Here is an 11,214-nt window from a genome sequence, read left to right as displayed (position 1 = left end):
AAGATACGAGAGGAAGCCGCTCCACGCGATCGGCTCCGCCAAGACGGCAAGCGCTACGTCACCAGAGGGAGAAGTGAAGAACATAAGATATCAGCGACCTCTCTCTGATCACCTCCTCAACAAGTATGTGAGTCAGTACGACCAACGCCGACGGTCCAGCGATGATGATGAAAGAGATTGCCTGGCTAGGGACGACAGGAGACGTCGTCGGCATGGTCATGATGAGGAGGAGCACGAGCGCCGTGCCAAGGAAAAGCCGGAGGAGCAAGTCAACGAGGACAGGCACTGGGACTGTCCCTTCTTCAGACACTGCTGGGATTCAGGAATGAGCCGATTGCCAACAATCGGCAATTGCCCAGAATGCAACCGGAAGAAGAAGGAGGCAGCCAACGTGTCCGTGTTCGAGCGCTTAGGACCTCTCCCGCCACGCAGGCAAACGAGCTGAGTCCCCTCGGTCGAAAGATCTCGAAGATTCGAAGACGAGGGAGAAGAAGAAGACAGTATCACCGGCCAAGGTGGTGCCCTGATGGACTCAGCCGTTCCCAGAAACGCAGGGTTCAACGATTGCGCGGCCTGGAAGAAGCCGAGAGGTTATACTTGCATACGTTGAGGAAGGCAAGGCCTGATCTGGCTGCAAAGGTTCAGCGAACCCTGGATGAAGAGGGTCGTCCACGGAAAATGGAGTGGCGCCCCAAGCAAAGGAAAGTCGATGATGAAACATCGGCTGGCACAAACATGATGCTCGTTCTTCCGACAAAGCTTAGCGCTCCACGATTACACGATGCACTCAAGGTGGGCGACAGCAAGCGCACCAACATGATAAAGTCAGGGATTGGGCTGGTTTTATCTACCGGCCTGAACGAGTAGCAAGAGCACGTCAATGAGCAAACGTGGCGAGGCTGATCCTTGTGATCGGCCCCAAAAATTTATGAAGGGACATTACAAAACCTTCATCGAACAAGCAACATGGAGGCCGATTCCAGCAATCGGCCAAAATTATCCTCGCCATCCATGCTGCCTGGGTTCGACATGTTATCCAACAGAGCCGATACCATCATTTCTCTTGACAGAATCGGCTCGGGGGGGCACCCAGGTGGATAAAACACGAGGATATGCAGTAAAAGTAGTTCATCCTTTGGTGATGGGTATTGGAGTGTGGGGGCCGATGCATAAGTCGGCCGTAAAAAAATTTGAAATTTTTTGAGCACAGCCGATGCAGCAGACATCGACTTAAGGATATAAAAGCCGATGCATGGCCATCGACTCAAGAGGATCAGAGGGTCAATGGAGCACGAAGGGAGATTTTAAACTCGGATCCTCTCTTCAAGAACAATGCCAAGAGCAGCCTGAACGTGCAGATCAGGTCAAGGATGGATTGCATTACATCCGCCAAAGGAAAGGAGCCGATCCAGCCGGCAAGGTGCAGGAAGAACTGAAGAAGCTCGGGGGGCAGTTCACCTTGAAGGCTCTCTGCCCTGGGAAGCCGATTGCATAAAAAGCTCCCTCGGACATGATCAAGCCCAGGTCTATACAGCTAATTGGCGTATCCTCGTCTCTGTCTTGCCTTGGCTGAGACTCGGGGGGCAACAGGCCTGGTAGGTGCTCTATTTTTGAGAGCCGATTGGAGTTACCTCGGCTATCACCGCATCATGATCTTCTCGAGGAGGAACTGGGAAGGAAAAGCCGTCGTCCGGTACGAGGTTTGGACCGTGTTGGTGCTTGCAAGAAAAGGAAGAGACTAGTTTCTCAAATTAGCCGATGAACAGTCATCGGCTGCGGGACTGCAAAACGTCACGGTCAAGAGAAACAATGATAGCCCGATTCGTTACCATCGGTCTTGATATGGCAAGCGGGAGGATGGAAATTGGATTAATGAAAGGAGAAATTGGAAGAACAATTCTCATTAATTCAAAAGAGCGGCTTTACAAGAAGAGCCGATGGCTCTCAAAAGAGGGATCTGGTGCCTAGTGCACTGCTACTGCTAGTCCTACTCTACTAGTCGTCGCTGTCCTCATCATCGCCGTCGTCGAGGTCGTCGGCGCTGCTCCCGGGAAGCTCCTCGCCGCTGCTGCCCCGGCCGTCGGCTGGAGCTTCCTCCTCCTCCTCGTCATCATCATCATCCTCGCTATCCGCCCCGACTGCGGAAGCGCTTCGTTGGAGGATACCCAATGGAGGAGGAGGAATCATCTTCCTCCTCCTCATCTTCTTCTTCCTCGTCGTCATCATCGTCCTCGCTGTCCGCCCACATGCGTGAGCGCTTCTTCGGCGGAAGCCTGGCGGAGGGGGAGGCCTTGGTCCTCTCCGCTTCTCCTCCCTTCTTCTCCTTGTCAGAGGAGATGGGGTGCGCCCGGAGCGGGGGTCGTCCTCTTCCTTGTTCTTCGGCAATGGTTGGAGAGAGAGGCCTGAAGCGGAGGAGGAAGAGGAAGACATGGCTGCGAGGAGAGAAGGGTTTTTGGGTTTGGCGAACAGAGCAGAGCAAGGGGATGGAGTGGTGAACTGTTTGGCACAGATAAATAAAGAGAGTGTAGTGGAGATTTAATGCCATGACGGTTCTCGAGGACGTGATGCCGAAATTGACAATTCATACAGAGAAGCCCAGGAGGCAAGGCATCATGATGAAGATTCTGCGGCGGCTTCGCTACGCCACGACATGACCCGACGGGAGAGGAACATAATGCTTTTGGAAATAACATTTCCAAAACCAGGGGGGCATGTGTTATCACCAGAATTTGACCGAGTCAGAGGTAGGCCGCGATCAAGATGGGCTTGAAGAATATGTATATATAGAAGGAGTACGTGAACCGGCCTTTTATACCGAGTTGGGCTTAATTGCCTGTGTATCTGTAAAATATTAGATGGCATCTTAGTTTAGAAGTTAGAATCTTACTCGTGCACGGTTTGGTGCACGCCCACATTAGAAAGTCCCCTGGACTATAAATATGTATCTAGGGTTTATGGAATAAACAACAACCAACGTTCAACCACAAACAAATCTCGGCGCATCGCCAACTCCTTCGTCTCGAGGGTTTCTACCGGTAAGCACCATGCTGCCTAGATCGCATCTTGCGATCTAGGCAGCGTAATGCCTATCACGTTGTTCATGCGTTGCTCGTACTGAAGCCTTTTTGATGGCGAGCAACGTAGTTATCTTAGATATGTTAGGGTTAGCATTGTTTTTCTTATTACATGCTATCGTAGTGCAACCCTTGCATGTCTAGCCGCCCTTACACCTATCTTAGGTGTAGGGGCGGCACCCCGCTGATCATAGTTTAGTAGATCTGATCCGTTACGATTGCTCCTTGTTCTACAAGGATTAGTTTAATATCTCGCAATAGTTAGGCCTTACAAAGGGGGAGGATCCAGCGGCACGTAGGGTGTCGTTCGTTGGCCCTAAGCAGGATGTTCCGGGATCAACCTCGTGTTGGTTTTTAGGCCTTGTTTAGGATCGGCTTACGATCACCGTGCGTGGCCGCGAGGCCCAACCTGGAGTAGGACGATCCGATTATGCGGTGAAAACCCTAAATCGTCGTAGATCTCATTAGCTTTACCTTGATCAAGCAGGACCACCATATATTCGGACACCTCGTCTGAATCATGGGTGGATCGGCTCTTTGAGCCGATTCACAAGATAACCTGAGAGCCGATCGAGGCTCGTATTTAACGTTTACGTGTGTGCCCTGCAGGAAACTAAGCGAGGCATCATCCACACCTTCCCGACCAGGTATAGGTCGGGTGGCACGCCCTTGTGATAAACATCGGCGCGTGCGACCGGGAGGCTTTGCGGGCCGTCGCTCTGAGGGACTGGGGCCAGCCGCAGCCCTAGTTGTTCCCGGCTCTACGGTGTTGCCCGTCTCTGCCCGCCAGGGGGTTTCTGACGTCAACAACTAGACAGTGACCGACGCCTCGCCTTAGCCATCTCTAGGCGGCATGGTCTTGGCTTGGCCCGGGACATAGGAGAGCGCTTTGTCGCCACTGTTCACATGAGAGAGAAGAAAAGGGGGAAAAGGGAGGATATGTTCATCGCCCGCTACCCCCTATGCATGGAGGTTTAGTGAGCACCATGCCGAATTTCTCTACCATTTTCTTCTTTTTCACTTTAGCCAATATGAGTTTACCCGGCACTAGCAGCTTTATCGGGGAATTTCTAATCTTAGTAGGAGCTTTCCAAAGAAATAGCTTAGTAGCCACATTAAGATGATTTTATGCGCGGCGTATCCCCCTCCCCTCTCCCTCCTCATTCTCAGGTCTTCAATTCCGCTTACGTAGAAGCCTAATCTTTAAAAAAAATTAAATTAGCTACACCCAAACCTTCTTTCTTCTTGGGTTGACACACATTCGACCAGCGAACTAGCTAGATGGTTGTATTTGATCTTCACCATTTTTCTCTTGCCATCACAATCCTCCTCTTAGAAAATATAGCTTTTTGATTACACATTTAGGCAATAGAACATATAGTTAGGGACATTATTTTCAGCATACTCAAGTAAAATTATCCAACCCAACTAGATTTTAGACCCTTCGCAAAAAAAAAAAAAAAAACTAGATTTTAGACCACCTTTCCGTAAGTAGTGTTCTTTTCTGCTTTGTTTCCGTCTTCTTTGGCATTTTTCTATTTGGTAGTATTAACTAGAATGCTAAAACGCATAGGTTTCTAAGAATTCTTAAAGCTGGGTTTGGATGTTTGGCATACATATTGGACATCATGATTTATGCTCGTTTGAGGGTCTTGGAATTTATAGCCTGGGAACCTAAAATCCCAGACTTAACCGAATGATTAGTTGCTTAATTTTCTTTTGCCTAGGCAGCTCGTTTCCAAATATCCTGGGTTAGAGCTTAACATTAGGTTTCATTTGGTATTTCTTGCCCCTTCATTCTATCTGCTGCGCTCCCTCAGCTGAACCCTCAAATGGGACAGAGAATGCTTGCAGGTACGCTCCTACCACCGCCCCCTCCACCTTTGCCTCAAGTAAGGAGAGACACCTACCTCGTACTCTCTGGTCCTCGCGACCACCCCAAGTCTTTTTTTTTAAAAACGGAAGCAAAAGCTTTGCCTCATTCATTCATTAAGCAGAAGGTGCCCGATTTTTAGGAGAAAATCAAGTAAAAATCAACAACAACAGTGCCCAAGCACACCCAAGACCACACACCCAGCCACCCTGGCTACCCACAAAGGCTAAGAAGCTCAAGCCGGCCTATGCCAAACAGACGACTCTTCGAAGAGAGACCGGCAGCTCCGATTTTGGCGACGAGCCTCGGAGAGGAGATGCGCAAGACAAGCGTCGAATAGAACCTTCACCGGACCACCCCTCGAAGGTCATCGTACACCGCCCGAGGGTGGCTTCGATTTCACAACAAGGAGAGACCACCACGAAGACATTCGAACACGCCGGAACAGAGCCGACTAACATGACCTTGCCGCAACCAGACCTTGGTCACCACCATCGTCGTTGCCTCTCAAGTCTCCACCCGGAACACCCGCATCTCCGGTTGACCTCCTTCCAACCCAGATGCCCTGTGTATCGAGGCCGCAGGAGGGCGCGAAGGGGATCATCAACTTCAAGACGACGCCGTCAAGAGGGGACACGACGAAGAATCGACGCCATCGTCCGATCCCGCGGGATCTAGGCTTTCTCCCGAAGATGTGAACCCGAGGGAGCGAAGGTCGTAAAGCTCCACGACCGCCCCCCAAGAAGGACGGCGACATCCGCAGACGCCACGCGGTCAAGCTTTCGCCCGGAGCAAACGAGCCAGCACGCCCTCACGCGGCCGGATAGCGAGACGAAGACCGAAACCGCTGCCAGTCCGCACTCCGCAGACACACCTCATGCGCAGAAGCGGCGCCACCGCCGCACACAAGCCACCACCGCCGACCCCAAAACCTGACCGAGGAGCTTAGCGCGCTCCACCAGTACCACCCGCACCACGCGGAGGTGAAGAGCTGAGCAGCAACACAGCTGCCGACCGTACTCGCCGAGGCAGAGCACCGCGGGCGCCGCCAACCGCCACAGAGAGGGTGCTTCGACGAACGCTGACACGGGGATCTAAGACGAAGAGTCGGCAGGGCAGATGCGCGAGCTTCCAGGACCAGCCACCATGCTGCCTCGCAGGTCGCAGCCACGGCGGCCACCACCATCACCATGCCTCCCCTCCGAGGCCACTACCACCTCGGAGCTGCAGACGCCCGGAAACGCCGCGCTCCGACCAGCCTGCAACGCGCGGCGGGCCCCTGCGAAGCTGCCGTCCCCGACGGATCTTGGCCCGATCCGCGGCCTCCGCGCGACCACCACGATGAGGAGCCGACAGCCCGCCTCATCCCTAAGCCCACCGTGACCCCGGGGCCGCCGCCCCGGCTTGCCTGCGGCGGCGGGCCACCATCGCCTTCCCGGCCGAGCCCGGCGGCCGCCATCACCTAGAGCCAGCAGAAACCGCCCCCGACACCCTTTTGCAGCGGGGGGCCACCGCCACCGCGGCCCGAAGCCGGCAGCAGCGGCGGCGGGCGATCGCCGGAGAGGAGGGTCGGGAGGAGGCGGCGGCGGGCGCCGGTGTCGCCTGGGGAGAGCGACACGGGGGGTAGGTCCTCTTGTTGGGGAAAAACTTACCCCCAAGTCTTGCACTTCTTCCAGAAACTTCCATCCCTTTCCTCTGTGTTGGGATTTCTCTCCTTAAATGTCTTTCCCATCGTCTTGGTCTTGACTTGGCATATGTTTATATCATCTACAATTAATTTAAAAATAAATAGGCAATGCGCATGTTTGAATTTTTCTGTTGGAAAATCATGGATATGCAACAACAAAAAATGTGCGTGAGTAATTCTTATTCGAGTGAGAAATATTTTAGTTCTTAATCAGGTGATGTCACTGCTGCATTAGAAAATGTCAGCTGCAACTTGACTGGCAGCTGAAAATTCTCAATTGCAACTCGATTTTCAATGGAAAAAACAAGTTAAAATAAAATAAAACTTGCAATTGAAAAATCTCAACTATAATTTAACTTGCAACTCATAGAACACACAACTCATGATGTAACTTTGATGGTGTAAGCCTGAGCACTAAGCTTTGTTTACGGCAAACAAGACATACCATACAAACAGGAGTCGCGATCACCTGGAAATCCAGAAGGAACAGCCACTGGGGCGATACGCAAGAGCACGGGAACAGCGACGAACAAATGCATTGCGTACTGGCCGGAAGAGTCATGTAGCTAGAGCGGCGCGAGCCGCGAACACGCGCCACGGAAGCAATCAGCGTAGCAGGCTCGTGAACCGTGCCTGACTCGAGGCTGCAGTGCTGTGGCACTCCACTCCATAATTCCCTTGTGTTCGTTTCTTGCCCGTGAGGAGGCCCTGATCGATCATCGATCCATCGGTCTCCTTAAATTCCCATCCCCTTTCGCCTCCCTCCCGCACCAAACCCCGCCACGCCTCTCCAGCTACCCGATCGCATCGTTCAGTCGCCACGCACGCCGGCAATCATCAAGTAGCCGTGGCATCGTCACGCCGCCGTAGGTCGCCGTCGCCGCAATGACGCCCGCGCCACGCGCCCGGTTACTGGCCTGCATTGTCGTGGCGGCGCTCGCCGCGCCGCCCTGGTGGGGCATGGGCGTGGCCGCGCACACGCGGGGGGTGCGGCCGGGGAATGCCGCGGGGCAGCCGTTCCCGGAGAACGCGACGCGCGCGCAGGAGGTGGAGCGGCTGTTCATGCGGTGGGTGCGGTACGTGGGCGCGCTGGAGCACAGCACGTTCCAGCACGCGGTGGCCCGCGCGTTCCCGTCCTACTCGCTCGTCGTCGACCGGAACCCGGCCTCCGGCGACTTCACCTCCATCCAGGCCGCCGTCGACTCGCTCCCGCCCATCAACCTCGTGCGCGTGGTGATCAGGGTCAACGCCGGCACCTACACGTGCGTGCATTGCGCGTCGCCTTGCCACGACGTTTGCTCTCTGGTCTCGTCTCTCTGTCCACCCGATGATCACGGTCCGGTTTTGTCGCAGGGAGAAGGTGTCGGTATCGGCGATGCGCGCGTTCATCACGCTGGAGGGCGCCGGCGCGGACAGGACGGTGGTGCAGTGGGGCGACACCGCCGACACGCCGTCCGGGCGGCGGGGCCGCCCGCTCGGCACGTACGGCTCCGCCACGTTCGCCGTGAACGCGCAGTACTTCCTCGCCAGGAACATCACTTTCAAGGTAACTACCGCAGCTGATCTTTGTTGGCTCGCGCCGCACCACGCTCTTCTAAATTGGCGCGCACGGTTGACATGGCTCGTCGCAGAACACGTCGCCGGTGCCGAAGGCGGGTGCGACGGGGAAGCAGGCGGTGGCGCTGCGGGTGTCGGCGGACAACGCGGCGTTCGTGGGGTGCAGGATCCTGGGCGCGCAGGACACGCTCTACGACCACTCGGGACGACACTACTACAAGGACTGCTACATCGAGGGCTCCATCGACTTCATCTTCGGCAACGCGCTCTCGCTCTACGAGGTATAGTAGGATCTCTGCTCCATCTCTTCTTGGTCCATTGTCAACGCCTTCTTTCTCCTCTGCAAAAATGCTCCATCGCTGGTCATTTTTAGTGTTGACTTGATGACTTCCGAGGACTGGGCTAGCGAGGTGCAATCCTGCGCCTGGATATAAAGCAGAACACAAGAACAGAGCATACTACTGAACACTGAACAGTAAAGAAAAAAGGTTTAGTTCGGGCCTCTGAGATTCAGAAACTCCAAATAAAGGCTGAACTATATGTAGCCTTTTAATTTCATACATTAAAAATTATATTTTGATTTTTCAAAAAATCGTAATAATCCTAGAATGCTCAATGTTGTACAAACTATTTTGAATTGTAGGCTACATAAAAATGATAGAAATGTGGACCGCAGTATAGTAAATAATGCATATTTAAGAATTATATACTTTTATCAGATTTTATTATTTGTATGTAGCCTAGGGTACAAAGAATTCCTAAGGTACATCTTTCTTTTTTTGAAAAGAGAACCGGTATATTAATAAATAATATAAATATGTCAGTAAACTACCTAGCAATGACTACAAGCACTCAAACGAGTCAAAACCATCGGCGATGAAGAGAAACACATATTAGAAGGAACACCGATCAAAGCCAGCAAGATCCGTTGGAGAAAAAGCTTCACGCGCCAAAACGACTCGCCGCCGGGATGTGGGTTAGACGGGAAGGACTTTATTTCATCTCCAAGGAGTTACCACTAGCACATCTTCCTGAATAAAACATAAAGCTTAAATAAAAATGAGAGACATTAAAAAGAAAGGTAGCCCCTCTTATCGGTATGGACATGGATCCACCGCGTCTCCATGCCCTAAGGATAGAAAAGGCGGTAGGAAAGCTAACTATCTAAACTACATTTACTTTCTAAAAAGAAACTCGTACATGTAATTTTGAAACGTAAAATATAAGGAGCTACATATAGCTCGGTCTCTATTTGTCCACAATATTCTCAAAGCCTTTGGCTAATGGGAGAGGATGCATGCCATGTCGACGTGAAGTGATCACGTACCCAAAGTAAACAAAAATGGCGCACCGAAACTCTGAAAGTGAGGACCCGTCACCCGCGTATGATGTCCTCGGCCATGTAGCAGCAAGGTATGCTAGTATACGTACATAACCGAATCGACCATTATACTTGCCACGGCCCACGGGACCGCTCTGAAAGTCTGAAACACTCTTCAATGCCGCTGCAGCACAAGTCCTTTTACCTGCTGCTACGTGCCACCAGCATGCAGTCGGGCATCACAGGTGGGCTGGCCGCCTACTATATGCCCACCGATCGTGAAAACGTTCTTTTCGAGACGGTCCAGAGCGAGACCCGACAACATCTGTAGCACACAAGGATAGGATTTTGCTCTGTGGCCGCTGATGGCAGCCGCCATCTTGGCATCTTCGATCGACCCGTGACGAAGCAATGATGCTGCACACGGACTGCTGTTGCTGTCCGTCTGTACTGCCCCCGACTCTGCGACCGGCGCCACGCCACGACGGCCATACGCGCGCGGCTACGCCCACGTGCACGATTACCGTCACATAATAATTCTCTGATAACGAGGTTGTCTGATTTGTGCATGCAGGACTGCCACGTGCACGCGATCGCGCGGGACTACGGGGCGCTGACGGCGCAGAACAGGCAGAGCATGCTGGAGGACACGGGGTTCTCCTTCCTCAACTGCCGGGTCACCGGCTCCGGCGCGCTCTACCTCGGCCGCGCCTGGGGCACCTTCTCCCGGGTCGTCTTCGCCTACACCCACATGGACGACATCATCGTCCCGCGCGGCTGGTACAACTGGGGCGACCCCAGCCGCGAGCTCACGGTGTTCTACGGCCAGTACAAGTGCACCGGCCCCGGCGCCAGCTACTCCGGCAGGGTGTCCTGGTCGCGGGAGCTCACCGACCAGGAGGCCAAGCCCTTCATCTCCCTCAGCTTCATCGACGGCACAGAGTGGATCAGGATCTGACGTTCTAGCAATCGGGTCTTCAGTAACACGCACACACGTAGGCACTGGCACTCACGTTCGTGCTGTAACAGAACAGAAAAACACAGAGAAATTATACTACATGTTCGTTCGCGATAACCTTGGCCCTTGGCGAATTTGTTTCTTCAGCTCACTCTCTTAGACTTTGTGTTTATAAAACTAACTGTATTTACAAGTGTCTAGGTTTATACCGTGTTTTCAAAAAAAAAAAAAGATTACTCTTCCTCGAAATGTACGGTTTCATCTCCACCGAAAGAAGGCTGCGAGTTTATTAACGCCGCACATTTGCCTGAACCGCACTTCAAAAACGTGCAAGACGCCAGTAAGGCAGTAGGTACCTTCTAACAGACTACTAACGTCGGTGGTGACCCTGCTAGCTTATCCTCATCATCATAGACCATAACTAAGGCTGGTCCATAATGGCCACAAAATAACATACGAAACAACAGCTTATGATCGAGATTGGAAACCAATCATGGCGATATGAGTAAAGCACGATGGCTTCCCTACTCTAGCAACTAACATGGATTTTCCTCATTGGACCTTTTATTACACTAGATGATTCCCCGCGCGTTGCTGCGGAAATTCATAGCGCGTACATTAGCAATGCTACAAATGCCATGCCAAATATGTATATTTGGAATAATAACATATTCTTGATATACTATTATTTAAATATATTAATAATTTCAAATACATATTGAACCACATTGCTCACATTTAGGA

The 11,214-nt window shown here is 52.4% G+C and overlaps 1 protein-coding gene across 1 annotated transcript; it reads left to right on the top strand.

Moving 5' to 3' along the window:
• Positions 1 to 7,519: 7,519 nt before the first annotated feature.
• On the top strand, positions 7,520 to 10,470 carry LOC124663082 (probable pectinesterase 53). The gene is made up of 4 exons (XM_047200828.1): positions 7,520 to 7,896; positions 7,988 to 8,180; positions 8,266 to 8,472; positions 10,087 to 10,470. Exons 1-4 carry the CDS (start codon positions 7,520 to 7,522, stop codon positions 10,468 to 10,470), a joined length of 1,161 nt encoding a protein of 386 aa, XP_047056784.1.
• Positions 10,471 to 11,214: the final 744 nt, after the last annotated feature.

Source organism: Lolium rigidum, chromosome 6 (assembly GCF_022539505.1).
Source record: "Lolium rigidum isolate FL_2022 chromosome 6, APGP_CSIRO_Lrig_0.1, whole genome shotgun sequence".
Lineage (NCBI taxonomy): Eukaryota > Viridiplantae > Streptophyta > Magnoliopsida > Poales > Poaceae > Lolium > Lolium rigidum.
Note: the sequence above shows the minus strand (reverse complement) of the source record. Positions and strands in the feature narration are given on the sequence as shown.